The 26,471-nt window shown below is 49.8% G+C and overlaps 1 protein-coding gene across 7 annotated transcripts in view; it reads left to right on the top strand.

Moving 5' to 3' along the window:
* The window catches only part of PAQR8 (progestin and adipoQ receptor family member 8), a 43,150-nt gene extending 20,559 nt beyond the window's left edge, over window positions 1-22,591 (top strand). For 3 of the 7 annotated variants that reach the window (XM_042845234.2, XM_065587491.1, XM_005308337.5), the window contains exon 2: window positions 6,179-10,208. In XM_042845234.2, the coding sequence (XP_042701168.2) occupies window positions 6,230-7,291 (1,062 nt within the window). In that variant the 5' untranslated portion in view covers window positions 6,179-6,229 and the 3' untranslated portion in view covers window positions 7,292-10,208. Of the gene's footprint in view, window positions 1-6,178; window positions 10,209-18,968; window positions 20,172-20,329 lie in introns of those variants that run through there. The other 4 variants (XR_010599354.1, XR_006173185.2, XR_010599353.1 and 1 more) reach the window with 4 other exon arrangements.
* The last annotated feature ends 3,880 nt before the right edge of the window (window positions 22,592-26,471 follow it).

The following is a 26,471-nucleotide window of genomic DNA, read 5'->3' as shown; positions in this document are numbered from 1 at the left end:
AATGTGCTAGGTGGGCCAATGAGGGAAGCAAGGCCCTGCAGTAGCCCTTGCCCATTGGAGAGTCAAGGGGTACTGCAGATAGAATGACCAGATAGCAAGTTTGAAAACACGGGACAGGGGGTGGGGGATCATAGGAGCCTATATAAGAAAAAGCCCCAAAAATCTGGACTGTCCCTATAAAATCGGGACATCTGGTCATCCTAACTGCAGGACATAGTCTTGTGCAGCCCCAGCACGGCCTTGGTGAAACTCCCCCCTGTGCAGAGGGCCAGCACGAGGCCAAGGCATCCGTAACTCCCAACTCAAGCTCTGTTGTGGAGGCGAGGCCTTTTGCTGCCCCGGCACAGGAGCGAGTGTCAGACACAGCAGTGCAAGGAGAGGCAGCTCAGGGCCCGAGACAGCCTGGCTGTAGTGGGAGTTTTGCAGGACCTAGTGTGGACCAGCTCCTGGTAGGTGCTGAGCTGAACGTCAGTGGGAATTGTGGGTGCCCAGCAGCTTCTAGGATCAGGCCCTTTATGAGTATCCAAGGCACCAGGAGACAAAATACTCCGAGTGAGTTCTGCTTAGCATTGTCAACCCATTCCCCCGCTAGCCTCTGGCCCCTCCTTCCCCATGATGCTTTGCTTCTCCTCACTGTTTGCTAGAGTTGATAGCTCCGTGCCAGGCAGCGTTAGCCAGGAGCTGCTGCTTCCTGTGGGGGAGAAGCACTGGTCTGGTTCCACTCTCCGCACCTTCCCTGATGCAACTGAGCTGGGGTCAGTCATCCTTGGGGATAGGAGGGAAGGTGAAAGCTAAATAGGGAAGGGGTCTGAATAGCGAGAGTCTGTTAGAGCTTCTTTGTGCCCTTCTGGTAGATGGAGCCACTGGAGGGTTTTCATTCTGCAGGGGGATCCTCCGGTGGCAGCCTCTGAACTGGCCCTTCCTGGCTGCTGACACGGAGGGGGCCTGGCTGGAGAAAAGGGGGTGTGGCTGGTGCATCCTTATGCCATGACGATCTGTGGCTGCCAGGACAGCAGCATGGGCAGCCAGCATAAAACAGAGCAGCCCTGAAGCTGCTCCTTCTTCCTGCAGGGAATGGCCCAGCACTCACATAACTCCAGGATTGGGGGATAGGGAGGGGGAATGGGACCCAAATGGAGCTTCAAACCCTTTTGCGCTGCCCTTCCGGAGCTGCACCGAATGCTCAGCCACAGGCCAGGATCTGGACCACCACGTTCACAGGAGAAACGGCGCAGCAGCGGTTGCAACAGCAGCACTGCACAACACAGTTGTCGTGGCTTCAGCATACAGAAGTACTCTCCCACGTGAACGCTCCCGAGCCCTCCTAAACCAGTTCTTTCAATACCTTGCCAAGGCAGCAACCCTTAGTGAGGGCACTGTCCAAAAGAGCTTTCACGCTTCAGGGTTGTTGGTTTTTTGGCCATAGCCCTGTTTAAAACAAAAACCGAAAAGAACTTTGTAAATTTCCTCTCCTGAAGTGACCGAAGGGGACTTAGTCAGACTCACCAGACAAGTTCCCCATTGCCAAACATGGCAAATGACAGCCCCACGAGGCGTTATTTTCAGAAAACAAAAGAACCGGGTGCGCTGCCAGAAACTCTTTTGCAATCTTAACGGCAGTGACCAGTGCCGGCTGGAAGCAGGAAGTTCCACCCAGATCTCTATTTACGGACTGGTTAGGTTGTTGGAGGAGGAAGTAGGGAAAGCCAGGTCACTGCAAAATCAGACTCAGAACCTTCATTTCTGGCACTTCTACGACTTTTTTAGTTCAGGAGTGTTGGCTTCAAATGTGGATCTCCTCCTGTGGTGTTTGCCATGTCCCGGCCTTCTCTCCCTTTGTGTTTGAGTGAAGTAGCTTTGGGAGGATCCATGGAGCCATTAGTTAACAGGCCCTTCCATACCAGATCATACAATGGGTCCAGTAAGCCCTATATCCTGTCTCTGGCAATAGCCAGTGTCCTCCTTCAGAGGAAGGAGAAAATAGTTCAGGGGTGGGCAAACTTTTTGGCCCGAGGGCCACATCTGGGTATGGAAATTGTATTGTGGGCCATGAATGCTCACGAAATTGGGAGTTGGGGTGTGGAAGGGCTCTGGCTGGGGGTGTGGGCTCTGTGGTGGGTCCAGAAATTAGGAGTTCATTGTGCAGGAAGGGGCTCCAGGCTGGGGCAGGGGGTTGGGGTGCAGGAGGGGGGCAAGACCTCCAGCTGGGGGTGCAGGTTCCGAGGTGGAGCTGGGGATCAGGGTTTGGGGTGCAGGAGGGTGCTCCGGGCTGGGACCAAGGGGTTCAGATGGCAGGAGAGGGATCAGGGCTGGGACAGGAGATTGGGGTGTAGGAGGGGGTCAGGGGTACAGGCTCCAGGCGACACTTACCTCAAGCAATTCCCAGAAGCAGTGGCATGTCCCCCCTCTGGCTCCTATGGAGAGGCGCGGCCAGGCAGCTCTGCATGCTGCCCCACCCGCAGGCACCGCCCCTGCAGCTCCCATTGGCCATGGTTCCCAGCCAATGGGAGCTGTGTGGGTTGCACTTGGGATGGGGGCAGCATGCAGAGCCCCTTGGCTGCCTCTACTTGTAGGAGCTAGAGGGGGACATGCCACTGCTTCCAGGAACCGCTTGGAGCGGGGCAAGCCCCCGACTCTGCTACCCAACTGAAGCGCCGAAGTGGGGCAAGACCTGGGACGGATTAAAATGTCTGAAGGGCCGGATGCAGCCCCCAGGCCATAGTTTGCCCACCCCTGAAATAGTTCATGCCCGCCAAAAAAACACTCCTCTGTGTTTACTTATATATGAACCGTCTCCACAACGGTGGTTGTTGAGTGCATGTCTGCTGAGGAGATAGGCACTGACCCTGTAAACATAGAAACACACGCTTCTCTTTATCTGAGGAATAGGAGTTCTATAATGAGATCAATGGAAGTACTCAAATGCATAAAGTACAAGCATAGATAGGTGTTTGCAGGATTGAGTCCAAAGCTTGTCATTATTGTTTGTATTACATTAGTATCTACCTGCAACAATAGTACCCAGAGTTATAATAGTAAATGCTAAACTAAAAGCATTTTGGAAAGGAAATTAACCCTTGGGCTTCCGGGTTTCAAACAAGTTCTAAGGGATTAAGATGAGATCTTCATGGAGGCAGGTTACCCTACCTCTGCCTACTGTGGGGTTTTTACACCTTCCTCTGAGGCATCTGATGCTGGCCAGGGTCAGAGACAGGAGAGTGGATTAGATGAATCATGGGTCTGATCCAGTCTGGCAATGCCTGTGTTCCTAGAGGCCCCAATTTAGGGATGAGGATGTCCCTGTGCTGGACACTGTAAAAACCTATAACAAAGAAATGGTCCCTGCTCCAGAGAGCTTAGGGGCTGTCTACACTGTAATAAAAAACCTGTGGCTCAGAGCCGGGGTCAATAAACGTGGGCTTGCGTGGCTCAGGCTATGGGGCTAAAAATTGCAGGGTAGACATCTGGGCTTGGGCTGGAGCCTGGGCTCTGAGATCCCGCAAGGCAGGAGGGTGTCAGAGCCCAACCTCCAGCCCGAGCCTAAAGCCCAAATGTCTACACTGAAATTTTTAGCCCCACAGTCTGAGTCCTGCGAGCTCGAGTCATCTGATTTGGACAAGTTGCAGCCATGCTGCAGATCCTTTATTGTAATGTAGACATGCCCTTAGTGTCTAAGAATAAAATGGGAGATGAGCGGTGGACTCAACAAACCAAAGGGAAAATCGTCTGGTTACCTGGTGCACACGCCCGATGGCTGATTGTGGCTCTTTGGGGGCAAGGACCTTCACTGTTATGGGTTTGCACAGCGTCTGTGGCAATGCACTTAGTAAGACCATTCTGATTATAACAGAGAGTGGTCATAGCACACCAGCTGCCTGGCCATAGCTGAGGGCATCATAGGCATTGCCGCAGAGGGGAGTTTTAAGGAAAGCTTTGAAAGTGGCTTTGAGGGTTTTCACAGGGAGATCTTCCCATGCAGTATAGCCCTCCACCTCCAGACAGCAGGGAAAAGGCTGAGGGCTAAGGTACAGCTCTGCAATGGGAGCTGTGTGGAGCTACATCACCTCCCAGGGAGCTTCAGATGGCATTGCATTTCAGGGAAGTCCACTGTGCTGCTGCCCAGCATGCAGGAGGAGTGGGCCTGTTCCACCACCCCTTAGGAGGGTGCTACCTGTGCAGCCCTCCGTGGCAGGGGATGGTACTGCTTGGATTGCTACAGACCCCACAATTTCATGCTGCAGGTTTCCGTCTGCTGCAGAAATGTGTCTGGAGCTCCCAGGCCTTGCGAGTGGTGGGGGAGCTCTAACCCTCTCCCAATCACACACCACCCCAGTGCCTCGGAGCTTAGCAATGGTGGTTGCCAGGGAGCAGAGCAATCTGGTGCAAGAATCCCAGACAGCGATGGCTGTTTCTAGGGGCTAGGAAGGCCAGCCCACTGGGGCTTGTGAGGGTCAGGTTATATGTAAGAACATAAGAACGGCCATACTGGGTCAGACCAATGGTTCATCTAGCCCAGTGTCCTGTCCTGCGGCAGTAGCGAATGCCAGATGCTTCAGAGGGAATGAACAGAACAGGCAATTATCGAGTGATCAATCCCCTGTTGTCCAGCTTCTGGCAGTCAGAGGTTTAGGGACACCCAGAGCATGGGGTTGCGTCCCTGACCTTCTTGGCTAATAGCCATTGATGGACCTATCCTTCATGAACTTATCTAGTTCTTTTTTTAACCCTGTTATACTTTTGGCCTTCACAACATCCCCTGGCAAGGAGTTCCACAGGTTCACTGTGCGTTGTGTGAAGAAGTACTTCCTTATGTTTGTTTTAAACTCGCTGCCTATTCATTTCATTGGCGGCGCCCAATGCTCCCCATCCAGGAGGAGGTGTGCATTTGGTTCGGAAGTTAAGTGGCTCAGCCTGCATCGCTAATTTAGTATTACAGCAGCTCCTAGTGTATGTGTACTCTGCACACTAAGCCCGGGCTCTGACTCAATTTTGAGCCCAATCCCGCCTTCCGTCCACACCCAAATCAGTCTGACTCGGTCAGCAAGCACTCAGAACCCAGATCCTGCGATCCTGCTAAGGGATGGTTCAGAGCCCGAGTCCTGCTGTGACTTGGGTCCAAGCTCTGTTATTTTGCAGTGTGGAGGCAGGTGAAGCCACAGAGCTGAGTCAGACGGTCTGTGAATGAGGCTTAGTGAGCTGTGTAGACGCACCACTAGGGGCCGCCCACTAAGACTGGGACCTCCCGGCCTTGGGAACTCAAGTTCTGTTCAGCTCTCGTGCTGTGCTTCATGGTATCGGAGCACCCGCGGGGGAAATCCTTAGCACTTTGCAAGCTCAAAGCACGGTGCGGGCCCTTGCTTGCTGTTGTGCAGTGACTCTCCCAATAATTAGGGCAAAACCGCCCAGATCCAACCCCACCCAAAGCACCCCTCTGCCCTGAGCAGCTTGGCCCAGGGAGGGGGAGAGTGCTGCTGTTCTCACCACTGGCCCCTAGAGGCTGCAGTGCCCCATTGGCTGCCTCTGCTGGCTTCCCCAGTCTGGCAAGCAGAGCAGCAGGTGACGGTCAAGCTCTTCCCCTTTCCTCAGGTGGGGGAGAGGGGGAGGTAACGGGGAGAGAGGAGGGACTGGGCTGAGGGAGGGAGACCTTATACGGGGCTGAAGGGAGAGGAAGCCCTCTTGGGGCGACTGCCCTTTGTCTCTCATCTGTGTTTCCCCCACTCCCTTCTGCTGCCACCCTTCTGGTGGGGTGGGGGACTCACAGCAGAGAGAGAGCAATGGGGGAGATGTCCCAGGAGTGCTTATTTCCTAGGAGGGGACCAGCCGGCTGGGCTCCTCCAATCACAGTGGAGGGGGGATGGCAGATCTTAGGCTTCCCCCTCAGATGATGACAACGGGATGGAATCCAGGGGCTGCTTGTTATTTGTTATCCTGTGTGCTTGGCGCTGTAGGAACCACCGGGATCAGGACAGTCCTGTCCACGGAGCTGTGGCATTACTTCAGGCTGTGTTTTGGCCCGCTAGGTTGTGTAGAACCCCAACTGAGCACAGGCCTTTGCGTGGCCGATAGCCTCCTGTTAGCTGCGCCCAGCACACACCCTGGGATTGTGTGATTCACATTCCCTGGCTCCATTCCGGCTTTATTCTGCTGTTCACTGCTCCCATTTCTCTCCTCACTGCAGGGCGAGGGATTGGCTTTACCCGTCTGCGGACTCCCTTCTGCCGTGAGGAGCATGATGACGGCCATCCTGGAACGTATCAGCACCTTGTCCGTCAGCGGGCAGCAGCTCCGCCGCCTCCCCAGACTCGTGGAGGAAGGCTTCCCCAAGATGCCCTGCACTGTCGAAGAATCCGACGTGCCCCAGCTCTTCCGGGAGCCGTACATCCAGACGGGGTACCGCCCCATCGGCCAGGAGTGGCGCTACTACTTCTTCAGCCTGTTCCAGAAGCACAATGAGGTGGTCAACGTCTGGACTCACCTGCTGGCGGCCTTGGCTGTGTTGCTGAGGTTCAAGGCCTTTGCAGAAGCAGAGGAGCTGTCCTTGGACATCTCATCCTTGCCTTTGTTCCTCTTCGTGCTGTCCTCCCTCACCTACCTAACCTGCAGCCTCTTGGCCCACCTACTGCAATCCAAATCGGAGCTGTCTCACTACACCTTCTACTTCATGGACTACGTCGGGGTCAGCGTCTACCAATACGGCAGCGCCCTGGCCCATTTCTACTACAGCGCGGACCAAGCCTGGTACGACAAGTTCTGGCTCTTCTTCCTCCCCGCGGCTGCCTTCTGCGGCTGGCTCTCTTGTGCTGGCTGCTGCTACGCCAAGTACCGGTACCGGCGCCCCTATCCCCTCATGAGGAAGATGTGTCAGGTGATCCCAGCAGGGCTGGCGTTCGTCTTGGACATCAGCCCAGTTGCACACCGGGTGGTCATGTGCCATTTGGGGGGCTGCGAGGAGCAGGCTGCCTGGTACCACACCTTCCAGATACTGTTCTTTCTAATCAGTGCTTATTTCTTCTCCTGCCCAGTCCCCGAGAAGTATTTCCCGGGCTCCTGTGATATAATCGGCCACGCCCATCAGATCTTCCACATGTTCTTGGCCCTTTGCACGCTCTCGCAGCTGGAGGCCATCTTCCTGGATTACAAGATCAGGCAGGAGATTTTCCTGAGTAGACATGGACCCCTCTCCATCTACCTGTCCTGTGCCTCTTTCTTTGGCCTGGTGGCCTGTAGTGCCATCACGGCTCACTTCCTGCAGTGCAGGATCAAAGTGGGGCTGGCTAAAAGAGACTCCTGAGAGACCATTGTGAAGACTAGACAGACACTGACTGGCTGGTACTGATTCGGTGGAAACCAGCGGAGGATAATTTATAGAGAAATAACAAATTGGTTTGTTTGCATAACAGTTTGTCTAATTTATAACTGAGGGATGGGTGGCAGGCTGGAGTCGCTCTATGAGAGCCCTTCTGTCTAAGGCGTTTTTACTTGAGTGGCTGCCTCTTGCAATGCAGGGTTGTTTTTTTAAACCAGATTGGGGCATTTAACCAAGGATGCTTGGATTAGGCGGAGGTTTCTAATTTGTTCCACGCTAGTAAATCTGCAGGGAATATTACATTGAATATCAGGAAAAACTAAGGGTCATTAAACTGTAGAGCAGTCTCCTAGGGGAAGCACATGGCTAGAGTCATTTAAGACTTTACAAAGCACAGGAGACTGTGCAGTGTGGATCAGTCCTGCACTGGCAGGGGGCATGGACAAGATGACCTACTAGGTCTTTTCCATCTCTGCTATACGTGGGCGTGATCCTGCTCCCATTTAAGTCAATAGCAGAATTTCAGCAGGACCAGGATTGGGCCATATGAGTCTCAATTTTCAGGGTGCAGCTGCGGAGGTCTGGGTGGCACAGTGCTATGTAACGTTCATCTGCACACGCTCTTTATATATCTCCAAGTTGGATTCTTGTGACTCATGTTCTCTCAACTCTTCCCTCCTGAAATAAATCATATCAGGTTCTTAGGATAACTTTGCCAAATCTTTGTTGTAGAGATGGGGCTGGACCAAAACTCTAGTCTAGATCCATCTATCCCGAGACATTGGGGATGTTCCAGACCAGATCACAGCTTCATGCTTCGGGCCCATCTCTGCTTCACTCTTTGACTCTGACCCAGGTTTTCTTCCGGGAAACACCTGACCCAGTGGTGACGTGAGCGAAATTCCCTCTTCTGTCACTGGGAGATTTCACCAGGGGTGTTTATAGAAATTCAGTACCAGGGCTGTTCATGAACTTTTAAAACAACGAGGCGGACTCTCTCAGGGGCTGCTAATGGGATATGGAGCCTTTCCCTAGTAGATCTGTTGTTTGAATCCAGCCTGGGTCGGCAGTGATGCCGGTGACTGTTTGGTGGCCTGCATCAAATGAGTTTACGCTCGTAGCTCAGTTACTGGTGGAGCAAAGAGAACAAAGACCCTTCATTGTAGGGACAGTCCCCTTCCGGCCAGGAGCAGTGCTCTTTGATGGGGCATTTGCTGGCACTTGCTATAGCCGGTGTTGTACTTATGAGGGTAAACAGAGGTCTTCCAGGATGTTAGTCTGCCACCTTTCATCAATGCTAAATAACGTTAGAGATTAAAACGTAATCACTGGAGAAAAAATGGGGGGGAGGGGAGAAGCAAAACGTACACTCGTTCTCCCTTCGATGATCCCGCCTGATGTCCCCAAATGTCTGTTGTACTCAGAGCAAAATTCTTCTTCCATTTGCACTGCAGATTTCTGTTGAGTATTCGACTCCTGCTGATGCCAGTGGAGTGGACGTACCATAAGGAACAATCCCACCCTGGCAGAGGAATGGACTGGATGGTGTAATAGGCCTTTGCCCTCTGCTGCGGGAGCGAGCTGTCAGCGGATCATATGGCTCTAGGGCAGTGCGTAACCCTGACACTGTAGTATAGCCCTCCTGTAATATGGAAATGAGGGTAGCAGACCGTTGAATATTTCATGCTGATGGTTATGGGTCAGTCCCTTCTACCGTCCCAAATGAATGACAAAGGTTTTGGGTTGCTTAGAACGAATTCGCCAATTGGATAAGTCCCTTCTTTGTCTACTTGAGTGGGCGATTGGAGGCTATGAGCCGGATCTCCAGCTGGTGTGAATTGGAATGACTGCACTGAAGTCAATGGCGCTTACATCAGCTGTCTAGGAGGCTCCAACTAAGTACAGTCCTCACAGGCCTAACTGGTAAGCACTTGTCTTGTCCATTCTGTCCTCTCCCAGTGTTAAATCCCAGTTCCCTTGTAGTAGATTATACCACTGCACTACCCATGTGTCTTGTGCAATATCTTCACACCCAAATGGTCTGATCATCACCTGGTGTAAATCCCCATTGACTTCAGTGGAGCTGCGCTGATTTACTCCAGCAGAGGATCTGGCCCATCAAATCCAAGCAAAACTGGATTACTTGAGTGAGTTGAAACTGACCTTGGAAGTGAGGCTTAGAGATGTGACCGAAGGTCAGTCACTACAAGCCTGAGCTTTAGTGTTTGGTCTGGTTTGGGGGATTTTTGAACTCTGTGTGTGTTACAACTCCCAGAAGGGCTCCGTTTTGCTTTGATATTAGCAAACCCTTTTGCAGGGTGAAGGTCAGTCAGGGAGGGAAATGGTTCGCTGGTGGAGGGGAGCAGTAGACAATGGCAGCTACCGATGCCTGGACTCTTTGAAAACCAAGCCACTAATTTAGGTGCCTTTCTGTAGATAAGTGCCTACATCTGGGCACCCTAATCTGAAACTACCGGCCTTAATGACAAGTGAAATACCTTTATGGAGGTGGGGGGGAAGGGATTGGCTCAAGGGGGATTATGCTAATAGGATACAGAGGCTGTGAACTCTGCGTTCCTGATTCAAATTCAGCCCAGGTTGGTAACGATAAAAAGATGTTTATATGAGAGAGCTGGTCAGGGGCCTTTGTAAAATTACTTGTTGGTCTCTTGTCAGTTTTGGTGAAGAGTCCATCGGAGCGGATTTTCTTCTTTCGCCTTGTTCACACTCTAAAGTTGAACCACTGTAATTGCATTGGGTTAAAGCAGTACAAGCCCTCTAGTGTGGATGCAATTATAGTGGTGTGAATGTGTTTCTGTATAGGGAAGGGAATAAAGTATTCTGGTATAAGGCACCTTTGTACAATATAACTGCATCTACATTAGAAGTTGTACCAGTATAACTATAACATCCCTACCCTAAATACTTTGTTATGGTGGTACGAAATCTTTGTGTAGACCAAGCGTTAGCTCCTCTAAAGGATTTAAACTAGACTGCACACTGTGTCCCCACAGAGGAGGATACACCAGCCCATGCCATCTCCGTGCAAGTGTTTGCAAACCACAGAGGACAAGAATGTGCATCGCTCTTAATGGAAGGACTGAGCCTGATGCTTTCCGTGACACTATATCGCCACCTACTGGTGTCACAAAGCAACTTATTTTTTCCTATCAGAGGGGTAGCCGTGTTGGTCTGAATCTGTAAAAAGCAACAGAGGGTCCTGTGGCACCTTTGAGACTAACAGAAGTATTGGGAGCATAAGCTTTCGTGGGTAAGAACCTCACTTCTTCAGATGCAAGTAATGGAAATCTCCAGAGGCAGGTATATATCAGTGTGGAGATAACGAGGTTAGTTCAATCAGGGAGGGTGAGGTGCTCTGCTAGCAGTTGAGGTGTGAACACCAAGGGAGGAGAAACTGTTTCTGTAGTTGGATAGCCATTCACAGTCTTTGTTTAATCCTGATCTGATGGTGCCAAATTTGCAAATGAACTGGAGCTCAGCAGTTCATAGTCTGTCCTATCTCGGGGACTCTACTTTTGCCCCAGCACCCCCACGAACATGATACAGTTCTGTGGTGATCTGGAAGCCTACTTTCGCCGCCTCCGACTCAAAGAATACTTTCATGATAACACTGAACAGCGCACTGATACACAGATACCCTCCCACCAACAACACAGGAAGAAGAACTCCACATGGACTCCTCCTGAAGGTCGAAATGACAGTCTGGACCTATACATAGAATGCTTCCGCCGACGTGCACAGGCAGAAATTGTGGAAAAACAACATCGCTTGCCTCATAACCTAAGTCGTGCAGAACGCAATGCCATCCACAGCCTCAGAAACCACCCTGACATTATCATCAAAGAAGCTGATAAAGGAGGTGCTGTTGTCATCATGAACAGGTCTGACTACCAGAAGGAGGCTGCCAGACAACTCTCCAATACCCAATTCTACAGGCCGCTTTCCTCAGATCCCACTGAGGAATACACTAAGAAACTACACCATCTACTCAGGACACTCCCTACACTAACACAGGAACAAATCAACATACCCTTAGAGCCCCGACCGGGGTTATTCTATCTACTACCTAAGATCCACAAACCTGGAAATCCTGGACGCCCCATCATCTCGGGCATTGGCACTCTCACTGAAGGACTGTCTGGATATGTGGACTCCCTACTCAGACCCTACGCCACCAGCACTCCCAGCTACCTCCGTGACACCACAGATTTCCTGAGGAAACTACAATGCATTGGTGACCTCCCAGAAAACACCATCCTAGCCACCATGGATGTAGAGGCTCTCTACACAAACATCCCACATACAGATGGAATACAAGCTGTCAGGAACAGTATCCCTGATGATGACACAGCACAACTTATTGCTGAGCTCTGTGACTTTATCCTCACGCACAATTATTTCAAATTTGGTGACAATATATACCTCCAGACCAGTGGCACCGCTATGGGCACCCGCATGGCCCCACAATATGCCAACATTTTTATGGCTGACCTGGAACAACGCTTCCTCAGCTCCCGTCCACTCATGCCCCTTCTCTACCTACGCTATATTGATGACATCTTCATCATCTGGACCCATGGGAAGGAGGCCCTGGAAGAATTCCACCATGCTTTCAACAGCTTCCACCCCACCATCAACCTCAGCCTGGACCAATCTACACGGGAGGTCCACTTCCTGGACACCACCGTACAAATAAGCGATGGCCACATTAACACCACCCTATACCGAAAACCCACCGACCGCTATGCCTACCTTCATGCCTCCAGCTTCCACCCCGGTCACACCACACGATCCATCGTCTACAGCCAAGCACTGAGGTACAATCGCATCTGCTCCAACCCCTCAGACAGAGACCAACACCTACAAGATCTTCACCTAGCATTCTCAAAACTACGATACCCACACAAGGAAATAAAGAAACAAATCAACAGAGCCAGACGTGTACCCAGAAGCCTCCTGCTACAAGACAGGCCCAGAAGAGAAACCAACAGAACTCCACTGGCCATCACCTACAGTCCTCAGCTTAAACCTCTCCAACGCATCATCAGTGATCTACAACCCATCCTGGACAATGATCCCTCACTTTCACAGACCTTGGGAGGCAGGCCAGTCCTCGCCCACAGACAACCTGCCAACCTTAAGCATATTCTCACCAGCAACCACGCACCGCACCATAACAACTCTAACTCAGGAACCAACCCATGCAACAAACCTCGATGCCAACTCTGCCCACATATCTACACCAGCAACACCATCACTGGACCTAACCAGATCAGCTACAACATCACCGGCTCATTCACCTGCACGTCCACCAATGTTATATATGCCATCATATGCCAGCAATGCCCCTCTGCTATGTACATTGGCCAAACTGGACAGTCACTACGCAAGAGGATAAATGGACACAAGTCAGATATCAGGAATGGCAATATACAAAAACCTGTAGGAGAACACTTCAACCTCCCTGGCCACACAATAGCAGATGTAAAGGTTGCCATCTTACAGCAAAAAAACTTCAGGACCAGACTCCAAAGAGAAACTGCTGAGCTCCAGTTCATTTGCAAATTTGGCACCATCAGATCAGGATTAAACAAAGACTGTGAATGGCTATCCAACTACAGAAACAGTTTCTCCTCCCTTGGTGTTCACACCTCAACTGCTAGCAGAGCACCTCACCCTCCCTGATTGAACTAACCTCGTTATCTCCACACTGATATATACCTGCCTCTGGAGATTTCCATTACTTGCATCTGAAGAAGTGAGGTTCTTACCCACGAAAGCTTATGCTCCCAATACTTCTGTTAGTCTCAAAGGTGCCACAGGACCCTCTGTTGCTTTTTACAGATTCAGACTAACACGGCTACCCCTCTGATACTTGACACCATGCAAGGCACTGCATTTAGCCGTATGGAATGGAAATCTATCAACCTCATGAAGAAACTTGCACAAATACAGACAGATATCATCTTCCTTTCCAAATGCAAACAGATGGACATCATACCAAATGGACTGAAGGTGAAAAATCCATTGCTATCTACATACTGCACAGACCACAGTGAGAGATTATGCCATACGTTATCAAAGAAACTGAGGAACCACCTGATCAGCATCCTATACAGCAAACAGAAAAACATCAAGAAAGAGCTCTCCAACCTGGAGACTCTCATAAATAACCAACCCTCCACACAAACGGACTTTACTAAAATAAGACAGGAGATCTACATTACACACTTCACCTCTCTACAAAGGAAAAAGGACCGTAAGCTGTCTAAAATCCTACCTGCCACATGGGGCCACAACAGGGGTACCCCTAACTCACCCAGCAATATCGTCAATTTATCCAGCTACACACTCAACCCAGCAGAAGAGTCTGTCCTATCTCGGGGACTCTCCTTTTGCCCCAGCACCCCCACGAACATGATACAGTTCTGTGGTGATCTGGAAGCCTACTTTCGCCGCCTCCGACTCAAAGAATACTTTCATGATAACACTGAACAGCGCACTGATACACAGATACCCTCCCACCAACAACACAGGAAGAAGAACTCCACATGGACTCCTCCTGAGGGTCGAAATGACAGTCTGGACCTATACATAGAATGCTTCCGCCGACGTGCACAGGCAGAAATTGTGGAAAAACAACATCGCTTGCCTCATAACCTAAGTCGTGCAGAACGCAATGCCATCCACAGCCTCAGAAACCACCCTGACATTATCATCAAAGAAGCTGATAAAGGAGGTGCTGTTGTCATCATGAACAGGTCTGACTACCAGAAGGAGGCTGCCAGACAACTCTCCAATACCCAATTCTACAGGCCGCTTTCCTCAGATCCCACTGAGGAATACACTAAGAAACTACACCATCTACTCAGGACACTCCCTACACTAACACAGGAACAAATCAACATACCCTTAGAGCCCCGACCGGGGTTATTCTATCTACTACCTAAGATCCACAAACCTGGAAATCCTGGACGCCCCATCATCTCGGGCATTGGCACTCTCACTGAAGGACTGTCTGGATATGTGGACTCCCTACTCAGACCCTACGCCACCAGCACTCCCAGCTACCTCCGTGACACCACAGATTTCCTGAGGAAACTACAATGCATTGGTGACCTCCCAGAAAACACCATCCTAGCCACCATGGATGTAGAGGCTCTCTACACAAACATCCCACATACAGATGGAATACAAGCTGTCAGGAACAGTATCCCTGATGATGACACAGCACAACTTATTGCTGAGCTCTGTGACTTTATCCTCACGCACAATTATTTCAAATTTGGTGACAATATATACCTCCAGACCAGTGGCACCGCTATGGGCACCCGCATGGCCCCACAATATGCCAACATTTTTATGGCTGACCTGGAACAACGCTTCCTCAGCTCCCGTCCACTCATGCCCCTTCTCTACCTACGCTATATTGATGACATCTTCATCATCTGGACCCATGGGAAGGAGGCCCTGGAAGAATTCCACCATGCTTTCAACAGCTTCCACCCCACCATCAACCTCAGCCTGGACCAATCTACACGGGAGGTCCACTTCCTGGACACCACCGTACAAATAAGCGATGGCCACATTAACACCACCCTATACCGAAAACCCACCGACCGCTATGCCTACCTTCATGCCTCCAGCTTCCACCCCGGTCACACCACACGATCCATCGTCTACAGCCAAGCACTGAGGTACAATCGCATCTGCTCCAACCCCTCAGACAGAGACCAACACCTACAAGATCTTCACCTAGCATTCTCAAAACTACGATACCCACACAAGGAAATAAAGAAACAAATCAACAGAGCCAGACGTGTACCCAGAAGCCTCCTGCTACAAGACAGGCCCAGAAGAGAAACCAACAGAACTCCACTGGCCATCACCTACAGTCCTCAGCTTAAACCTCTCCAACGCATCATCAGTGATCTACAACCCATCCTGGACAATGATCCCTCACTTTCACAGACCTTGGGAGGCAGGCCAGTCCTCGCCCACAGACAACCTGCCAACCTTAAGCATATTCTCACCAGCAACCACGCACCGCACCATAACAACTCTAACTCAGGAACCAACCCATGCAACAAACCTCGATGCCAACTCTGCCCACATATCTACACCAGCAACACCATCACTGGACCTAACCAGATCAGCTACAACATCACCGGCTCATTCACCTGCACGTCCACCAATGTTATATATGCCATCATATGCCAGCAATGCCCCTCTGCTATGTACATTGGCCAAACTGGACAGTCACTACGCAAGAGGATAAATGGACACAAGTCAGATATCAGGAATGGCAATATACAAAAACCTGTAGGAGAACACTTCAACCTCCCTGGCCACACAATAGCAGATGTAAAGGTTGCCATCTTACAGCAAAAAAACTTCAGGACCAGACTCCAAAGAGAAACTGCTGAGCTCCAGTTCATTTGCAAATTTGGCACCATCAGATCAGGATTAAACAAAGACTGTGAATGGCTATCCAACTACAGAAACAGTTTCTCCTCCCTTGGTGTTCACACCTCAACTGCTAGCAGAGCACCTCACCCTCCCTGATTGAACTAACCTCGTTATCTCCACACTGATATATACCTGCCTCTGGAGATTTCCATTACTTGCATCTGAAGAAGTGAGGTTCTTACCCACGAAAGCTTATGCTCCCAATACTTCTGTTAGTCTCAAAGGTGCCACAGGACCCTCTGTTGCTTTTTACAGATTCAGACTAACACGGCTACCCCTCTGATACTTGACACCATGCAAGGCACTGCATTTAGCCGTATGGAATGGAAATCTATCAACCTCATGAAGAAACTTGCACAAATACAGACAGATATCATCTTCCTTTCCAAATGCAAACAGATGGACATCATACCAAATGGACTGAAGGTGAAAAATCCATTGCTATCTACATACTGCACAGACCACAGTGAGAGATTATGCCATACGTTATCAAAGAAACTGAGGAACCACCTGATCAGCATCCTATACAGCAAACAGAAAAACATCAAGAAAGAGCTCTCCAACCTGGAGACTCTCATAAATAACCAACCCTCCACACAAACGGACTTTACTAAAATAAGACAGGAGATCTACATTACACACTTCACCTCTCTACAAAGGAAAAAGGACCGTAAGCTGTCTAAAATCCTACCTGCCACATGGGGCCACAACAGGGGTACCCCTAACTCACCCAGCAATATCGTCAATTTATCCAGCTACACACTCAACCCAGCAGAAGAGTCTGTCCTATCTCGGGGACTCTCCTTTTGCCCCAGCACCCCCACGAACATGATACAGTTCTGTGGTGATCTGGAAGCCTACTTTCGCCGCCTCCGACTCAAAGAATACTTTCATGATAACACTGAACAGCGCACTGATACACAGATACCCTCCCACCAACAACACAGGAAGAAGAACTCCACATGGACTCCTCCTGAGGGTCGAAATGACAGTCTGGACCTATACATAGAATGCTTCCGCCGACGTGCACAGGCAGAAATTGTGGAAAAACAACATCGCTTGCCTCATAACCTAAGTCGTGCAGAACGCAATGCCATCCACAGCCTCAGAAACCACCCTGACATTATCATCAAAGAAGCTGATAAAGGAGGTGCTGTTGTCATCATGAACAGGTCTGACTACCAGAAGGAGGCTGCCAGACAACTCTCCAATACCCAATTCTACAGGCCGCTTTCCTCAGATCCCACTGAGGAATACACTAAGAAACTACACCATCTACTCAGGACACTCCCTACACTAACACAGGAACAAATCAACATACCCTTAGAGCCCCGACCGGGGTTATTCTATCTACTACCTAAGATCCACAAACCTGGAAATCCTGGACGCCCCATCATCTCGGGCATTGGCACTCTCACTGAAGGACTGTCTGGATATGTGGACTCCCTACTCAGACCCTACGCCACCAGCACTCCCAGCTACCTCCGTGACACCACAGATTTCCTGAGGAAACTACAATGCATTGGTGACCTCCCAGAAAACACCATCCTAGCCACCATGGATGTAGAGGCTCTCTACACAAACATCCCACATACAGATGGAATACAAGCTGTCAGGAACAGTATCCCTGATGATGACACAGCACAACTTATTGCTGAGCTCTGTGACTTTATCCTCACGCACAATTATTTCAAATTTGGTGACAATATATACCTCCAGACCAGTGGCACCGCTATGGGCACCCGCATGGCCCCACAATATGCCAACATTTTTATGGCTGACCTGGAACAACGCTTCCTCAGCTCCCGTCCACTCATGCCCCTTCTCTACCTACGCTATATTGATGACATCTTCATCATCTGGACCCATGGGAAGGAGGCCCTGGAAGAATTCCACCATGCTTTCAACAGCTTCCACCCCACCATCAACCTCAGCCTGGACCAATCTACACGGGAGGTCCACTTCCTGGACACCACCGTACAAATAAGCGATGGCCACATTAACACCACCCTATACCGAAAACCCACCGACCGCTATGCCTACCTTCATGCCTCCAGCTTCCACCCCGGTCACACCACACGATCCATCGTCTACAGCCAAGCACTGAGGTACAATCGCATCTGCTCCAACCCCTCAGACAGAGACCAACACCTACAAGATCTTCACCTAGCATTCTCAAAACTACGATACCCACACAAGGAAATAAAGAAACAAATCAACAGAGCCAGACGTGTACCCAGAAGCCTCCTGCTACAAGACAGGCCCAGAAGAGAAACCAACAGAACTCCACTGGCCATCACCTACAGTCCTCAGCTTAAACCTCTCCAACGCATCATCAGTGATCTACAACCCATCCTGGACAATGATCCCTCACTTTCACAGACCTTGGGAGGCAGGCCAGTCCTCGCCCACAGACAACCTGCCAACCTTAAGCATATTCTCACCAGCAACCACGCACCGCACCATAACAACTCTAACTCAGGAACCAACCCATGCAACAAACCTCGATGCCAACTCTGCCCACATATCTACACCAGCAACACCATCACTGGACCTAACCAGATCAGCTACAACATCACCGGCTCATTCACCTGCACGTCCACCAATGTTATATATGCCATCATATGCCAGCAATGCCCCTCTGCTATGTACATTGGCCAAACTGGACAGTCACTACGCAAGAGGATAAATGGACACAAGTCAGATATCAGGAATGGCAATATACAAAAACCTGTAGGAGAACACTTCAACCTCCCTGGCCACACAATAGCAGATGTAAAGGTTGCCATCTTACAGCAAAAAAACTTCAGGACCAGACTCCAAAGAGAAACTGCTGAGCTCCAGTTCATTTGCAAATTTGGCACCATCAGATCAGGATTAAACAAAGACTGTGAATGGCTATCCAACTACAGAAACAGTTTCTCCTCCCTTGGTGTTCACACCTCAACTGCTAGCAGAGCACCTCACCCTCCCTGATTGAACTAACCTCGTTATCTCCACACTGATATATACCTGCCTCTGGAGATTTCCATTACTTGCATCTGAAGAAGTGAGGTTCTTACCCACGAAAGCTTATGCTCCCAATACTTCTGTTAGTCTCAAAGGTGCCACAGGACCCTCTGTTGCTTTTTATTTTTTCCTGTTACCTTTCCTCCCCGGTTGTTTTTTTCAGTGTTCCCATGTTAACTCTCGGTCTGAGAGGTTACCCCCATTCACCCCTGCAAATGAGACCAGTGACTGACCTCCTCGGGGAATGATGGGGCTGACTTTGCAGGGAAGTACTGACCAACGCTGCTTTTCAGATAACGTCCTAAGGACACAGGGTGCTTCGTCAACACTGGAGTTAGTGCCATCCCTGCCGTCTCCCAGTGAGAGAGCCAGTCTTGTCAAACCCTCCCTCTTCCCAAGTTGTCTTGTACTCGTGCCTTACACAGCTGGCTGGAGATTGCTCATGCGGACCTTGTATGTGTGCACTCCTGGGCTGGCTAGGAACCAGCAGGACGCTAACAGTGCTACTCTAAACCCAATGAAGTCATCGAGTCTTGCCTTTGACTTCACTGAGGGTTGGTCCTAAGAGGACGTAAATGCCGTCATGTTCGGCTGTCAGCCTGTTACTCCTGCCACAGCTCCCACGCGGCCACTTGCAACCTCCCGCTCCTAGAGTCCTTTGCGCCGGGTCTGGGTCCCCTCACAAGAAGCTCAGCCAGAACTGATGCAATGGTTCGTAGGGTATCTGATGATGACCTGGGCGCAAGAGGTTGAGTACGTCAGCTTCAGCAGGTTGGCCATGGGAAACGGCGTCACAAACCTCCTTGGGGGGACATGACCCTCAGGTGGAGACCAAGGGCCAAGACTTTAACAGGTGTGGATCAGTGTTTCTCACTGGAACTATGCTGATTAACACCAGCTGAGGATCTGGTCCAGCATATATTACGCTGCTCACTCTTCGGACTTGCTCATTGGGAATGAGCAGGTTAGAAGCAGCATCTTTACCATCTGCAGCCTCATGATTGCACATACTGGTTGATTTTTTACCAAGAGAGCTGCCTTGGTATTGAGGGTGAAGGCAGAGTGGGTCAGTTAACCATGAATTTACTTTGAGTGCTTCATGTAGCAGAACAGGGGTGCATGCTTCAGGCTACACATGTGCCTTGGTATTTACATCTCGTGCTGGCTGGGTTTTAAAAGCATTGCTTCCTACTAAACATGAGTAGTGAGTTTTGCATTTTTTTCTTTGGGAGTGTGGGAGGGGTGGGAGTATTATGCACCAACTATCCCCGTTTGTCCCCCAACTTTGTATCGTTGAGACCACTGAAAACTTTGTACTGTATTGACAGCTGTTCAAAATCCTCAGTAATAAAATCTATAAAAGCAAGACGAAGGGGTGCAACGTGAAATCTGTAACTCCACCAACAAAAGGGGGAATGTGATGGTCATGGCTGTCAGTTGTTCAGCAGAAAGTTTGGCCTTAAAGAGTTGATAATAAATAATAATAATCATAATTAATGTGCTTTACTTGTCTTTCATCTGTAGATCTCAAAGCACTTTTCAAGCCGCACAACAGGTAGGTATTATCCCCCTTGTCCAGATGAAGCACAAAGTGGTTAACTGCGACTAGCTGGAGAGATTGTGACGGTGCATCAGTGGCAGAGCTATGAACGCGGGGTCTAAGTGTGTGCTTAAAGTTAAGCATGGGAGAGTAGTGCTCTTGACAGTCAATGGGACTACTCACATGCTTAAAGTTAAGCACATGCTTAAGTGCCTTGCTGAGTTAAGGCCAGAACTCCTGATCATAGTTCCTCCTTGCTATAGCCATCTGGTCACCTACAACTACACACTGTTTCCCAGCGAGCTTGTAAACCCTGGGAGGAAAGCTTGACTCATACAGGTTGTCTCCAGGAATCTGAGATGGGAATATTTCCTCCTAGTTTTTTTTTTTATTTTATTTTTTTGGCCCTTCAGATATAACAACACATGGGTCTGTGTTTGCCTCTCCTCCCCAGCTACTGCACTGTGTTTGCATTTCCTTCCACCAGATGGCAAGATTTCCTCACCCTCAGCAGCGGAAAGCACGCTGTTTCATGCCACGAATGCAGTATCTGCATAACTAACTTCCAAATGAACTAAGAAAAAAAAAGATTGAATTTGAGTCGGCATCAACTCAGTGCAGTGTGGCTACTTCTTATTAAATAGATGTATTCCCGTGCAGGGGATTCCTTTCTTTAAAGTGTTATTCGTCATGGAAATTACAAAGACAACCTTTTAATTGGGTGGTTTGGGCTCAAATCTTAAATGTTTGTAAAATACAAAATTGATGGGATGGGAAATTTACAAAACAGAATAGGGGATTTAAAAAAAAATCAATGAGGACAGGGATTTTTGAGATGCAGAGAGGAGAGATTGTTTGTTTGTTTTTTATTTATACATCTCAGCCATATTGGAAACAGCTGCACGAAAACCTGAAACTGACTATAAATAGGAAAAAAGTGGACTTGACTAACCCAGCCCAAATTGAGTGAAGTGCAAAGAGTGAAACAACATCAAGGGGAAAAATTACAGTGAGGTTTAAAGTTTTTTTTTATTATTATTATCTTCTGGCATTATTAATAGCAGTGGGAAAGATTTTATTGAATGCATAACTTGTCACCTGGGGCGCCCAGATACTGCAGTAATGAGCGTCCGCCGTGACTCAAAAGTGTTATCTGGTCTTATTCCTGAAGCTTATTGTTAACATGCATTAAATAGGCCAGGGGCTAGGAAATGGGTTTAAATTATGCAGGCTTCATTTTATTCTTTCCACAGCCAACTACCCCATTAAAGGAGAAAATCTCATTCTCTGTGTCAGAGCTGGACCAATGTCCATCACTGCCTGGAGCTCCCATTGACTTCAGTGAAAGTTGTGGATGTTCATTGCCTCTGAAAATCAGGCCATAAGCGGTTTGAACCTGAAGCTTACGGCTCCAAGCCCTCCCTTGTGGTCTTAAACAGTGCAGCCATCTCCAATGTCCAGGACCTCACAGCTCTTTGCTTTGTTCTGGCTAAAGATAAGAGAGACTTTCTATCACTCTAACAGAAAATGCTCCTAGACGGAAATAAGAAAGCACTAAAAATCACTCCTTCCCACTACCTGGCTATCATAGCTGTGTCAACTAGTAGGGACTTGCTCACAGGAGGGGAAACAAGGTCATGGCACGTCATGGCTGCTGTTAAATTAGTCCCATGCAGCACCAGCCAATGGAACATAGTGAAGTAGCTCACGTGGGAAGCCTGCTCACTCCTTTTGTGGCTTGAATGTTCACAAGGTCTGCCCTTGTTGTAGTGTTACTCAGTATCTGTGTGACAGGACGAGGTAGTGGCCCCAATCAGGATCTGTGTTCCTGGGTGTTAGGTGCTGTACAGACACATTCTAAGTCCCTGCTCCAAAGAGCTTAAAATCTGAATAGATAGAGACAAAGGAGGCATTATTATCCCCATTTTACAGGTACGGTACTGAGGCACAGGAAGATTGTCCCAGGACGCAAAGGGTAGAGGCAGGAACTGACTCCAGCTGTCCGGAGTCCCAAGCTGGTGCCTTACCCAGAGGACCATTTTTCCTCCTTTCTGCTTTACTGCAGTCATTAAATGTTTTTTTCTGAACTGTCCCACTCCTCCCAGAATATCTGATAGGAATGTGTTGGGAGCATGGGGCAAGAAGGGATTAACTGACTCACCACCTGGTGGACTCAGGTTCCGGCTCTGCTGCGGCTTTCCTATATGGCCGGAGGCAAGGCATTTAGGACCAGCGCCTCAAAGGTATTTGGGCCCCTAATTTTCATTGACTTGAAAATTAGGGGGGGGAGGGATAGCTCAGTGGTTTGAGCGTTGGCCTGCTAAACCCAGGTTTGTGAGTTCAATCCTTGAGGGGGCCACTTAGGGATCTGGGGCAAAATCAGTACTTGGTCCTGCTAGTGAAGGCAGGGGGCTGGACTTGATGACCTTTCAAGTTCCCTTCCAGTTCTAGGAGATAGGATATCTCCATTTATTTATTTATTTATTTATTTGAATGGAAGTAGGCGTCTAAATACATTTGAGAATCTGGGCCTTCGGCTCTCTGTCTCTCAGTTCCCCATCTGTACAATGGGGATAATAGCACTACCCTGCCTCCCAGGGTATGGTCCATTCGAGATTGTGAGGTGCTCAGATAGCACCATGATGAGAAGTACATTAGCTTGATAGCGTAGGCCCAGCGGCTGGTTGTGCCTCTCTTTAATCTCCTCTCTTTCAGAACCGGTTGGCCTTGAATCTATCATTTTACTTTCCAAGCTCATCAAACTCCTTTGTTATCTCATCACGGCTGGTTTTCTTCTCTCTCCCACTCGAGGGCCAGAGTTGTGTCTCTCCCTGCCTGACCTCCATTTGAAGAACTCCGCGTCCCACCGCCCGTTCGCACGCTACAGCGTGGCCTTTGTTGTACTTTTCTGATAAAGCAAGGCAGGAGGAAAATAATCCTCCTTGCTGACTGATCCACACCTCCGCTGTCTGTCGCTTCAAGGATTTGGGGATGAGGAGTGCTTTCTTCACAACAATCTTCTGTGAAGGTCTCTCCACTCCCTTGTTATTGCATCTTTTTAAAGGAGATACAAATTATGTATAGAGGAGGGGAACAAACCTCAGCGTAAAATGCAAAGCGCACAGTTAAAATTCACCAGAGTCTGATCCCCACTTTCTTTGAAGCCAATGGGAGTTTTGCAAGTGTCTGTAATAGGAACAGAACCAGGCCCGGTTCAGGAAATGTTAAGTTGCAGGGGTCCAGCAGTCACTTACCCCATGGCATATTATGATGTACATTTGCAACATAAACAACAGCTGTGTGCGAGATAATGCAGCAAACCCGTTGTTCCTGTGGCTGACAACAAGCTCCTGAATATCTCAAAGAAGTGGTCAGTGTGTATCCCTATTACTGCTGTAGAATGGCAATTGGAACTGCTCAGTGGTATGTCATAGAGTCTGTAGTGCTAACAGTGAATGGTGATTCTCCTGTGGCTCAAGTAGACCCTGTGATTTGAAAACAGGAGGATCTGAGTGCTCTCAGAAAAGAAAGAAGTCTCACAGGGGAGAGAAGAGCAGTTGGGGGAGGAGAATAAAGGAACGGGGGGAAGGAGTGGAGGGCAGATGGTAATGGAAGGAGAGACCAGAGCCCTTTTGTGCCCATTTAATGCTACCTTTAATTGTCCCAGGTCTAAATATCATGGTGATAGGTGCCTTTGAAATGTTTGAGGAAGATGGACAGATGGATATCTCCTGCTGCTGCCTTGATGTTGTGAAAAAAACCATGGTGCGCAGTTCAGGTGACCCATGGCCTTCCAAGGAATTAAAGGACAATGGTATGAAAGATCTAGGAGCCAGCTTCTTTTTTAAAAGTCAACCTGCCATTCCCCTCCCCCCTGAATGTTTTATTTATGGTACAAAATCATACGTAGCACAAAAATCCTTCCTTTCCGCCACCGTGTTTGATCTTTTGCTGAAACATAGGCTAGGGTGGGTTTTACAGCGAGAAGGACACTAGGCAGTAAATAAAGATACTTCAAGTGCAGCTCAGTGAGAAGCATTTCTAAGGGTACGTCTATATCCAGCCGCTAGTTCGGCGGCTGGCAATCGAACTTCTGGGTTCGACTTATCGCGTCTTGTCTGGACGCGATAAGTCGAACCCGGAAGTGCTCGCCGTCGACTGCGGTACTCCAGCTCGGCGAGAGGAGTACCGCGGAGTCGACGGGGGAGCCTGCCTGCCGCGTGTGGACTGAGGTAAGTTCGAACTAAGGTACTTCGAACTTCAGCTACGTTATTCACGTAGCTGAAGTTGCGTACCTTAGTTCGATTTGGGGGTTTAGTGTAGACCAAGCCTAAGTGTCTCTGCATTTTATTATTTTATTTGCACTATTAGAGCAATGGCGTGGCCATTCTCAGGTTTTGCGGGCGGACCATTAAGGTGACCTTGTGTCCTTGAAGAGCAGGAATGTCCCAGTCGTCAGGGCCTGTCCTGATGTCCCTGTTGTATTTTGTCCAGGTTTTCTAACTCTTTGCAGCCCAGCCACCTGCAGGAGCCCTTAGCCGACTGCTATGGTGACACTGACGACAGGCACGCTGAGGACCTGTGAATTTCCCAGAACCTTCCCAGGCAGAGCGGCTGCATGTTGTCACTTGGCCCTCCCCACCCTCACATGCTTTCCCCACCAGCTTCTGCCCCCTCCACATGAGTCCCCAAGCCAGCCTGACCCCTCACTCGGTGTGTGTGTGGGACGATGGAGGGCTGTTGCCCTAAAAAACAAACCCGTCCTGGGTGCACACCAGAGCTGTCCCTGTTTTTCCATTGAAGAGCTGGTCACTCCTGCATAGATGCTGTTTGGATATGAAGAGAGTGTGTGAAATGGGGGGAGGTTATGGGATGGCCCTCAGTATGGCCAGCCCCAAATGTTCAAAAATCATGAGTAGGGCCCTACCAAATTCATGGTCCATTTTGGTCAATTTCACGGTCATAGGATTTTAAAAATCATAAATGTCATGATTTCTGCTATTTAAATCTGAAATGTCATGGTGTTGTAATTACAAGGATCCTGATCCAAAATGGAGTTGTGTGTGGGGCGGGGGGGGGGGGGGGGGGGGAGGGCAGAGAAGCAGCCCAGGGAGCTGTGCTGGAGGTGGAGAAGCAGCAGTGCTGGGGCTGGACCAGTCCGGAGCCAAGTGCAACGAGCAGCTGGGAAGAGCGAGGTGGGACCCGGGGCAGCGGGCCCCATGCAGGGAGACACCCCCAGCTAAGAGGCCTTGCAGGCCAGACCTGGAGGGGATCATAACCCCGACCGGGGGATGACGCTGGGAAGAAGAGCTCTCCCACCTAGAGCCTGAAGGCATGTGGCCACCGCCAGAGCAAGTGTTCGACCCACAGCATCCCTGCAGCACAGCCAGGGCCTGGGAAGGAGGCCTGGCACATCTGATGAACAGTCTGAACCTCCCTTACATTCCAGAAACGGCTGTTTGTGATGTCCCCATGCCACAGAGCGGGGTGATGTGTTTCCCTTTAACCTCTCCCAGTTTTTCCTTATTTTTTTTAAATTGGTTGCTGTTTTATAAATTGTATTTGCTTGAACTATGTGTAATGATCAGTGAGCTAGGGAAGCATCCAGATCGGAGAGAGTATCCCGGAATGGAGATACCCTAGCCCCTGTCCTAAGTGACCACAACAAGATCAGGGGGTCGAGCCCCTCAGGAATCCTGGGCCCAGCCTTGTCGGGGTTACAAGGACTCTGCCACACAGGAGACTGGAAGGGGGGTCCTCGAGGTCAGGTAGGCCTCTGGGTAAAGGAAGTGGGAGTGAGGACTCAGATCCTTTTGCTAGCCCAGTCCACCGGGGTAGTGTATAAGCCAGGAAAGTGCCTCACAATAGCGGGACCATTCCCCCTGCCCCTGATTACACCTGGATAGTGTGACCTCTCCCCCAGCCCAGCAGGTGGAGGGGACCTGGTACACACTCCTGGGGGAGCAGGGTACTGGCCAGCCAAGGGTGTGTGATCCCCCCCCCGGCCCGGTGGAAGGGGCCCTAGCGCACAGGCAGGGGACCCCCCCAGCCCAGCAGGTGGAAAGGGCCCTAGCGCACAGGCAGGGGAGTGGGCAGGGGACCCCCACCCCAAGCCCAGCCGGTGGA

This window comes from Chrysemys picta, chromosome 3, assembly GCF_011386835.1.
Source record: "Chrysemys picta bellii isolate R12L10 chromosome 3, ASM1138683v2, whole genome shotgun sequence".
Taxonomy (NCBI): Eukaryota; Metazoa; Chordata; order Testudines; family Emydidae; genus Chrysemys; species Chrysemys picta.
The sequence above is the reverse complement of the archived record's forward strand: the minus strand, read 5'-3'. Positions and strand labels throughout refer to the sequence as shown.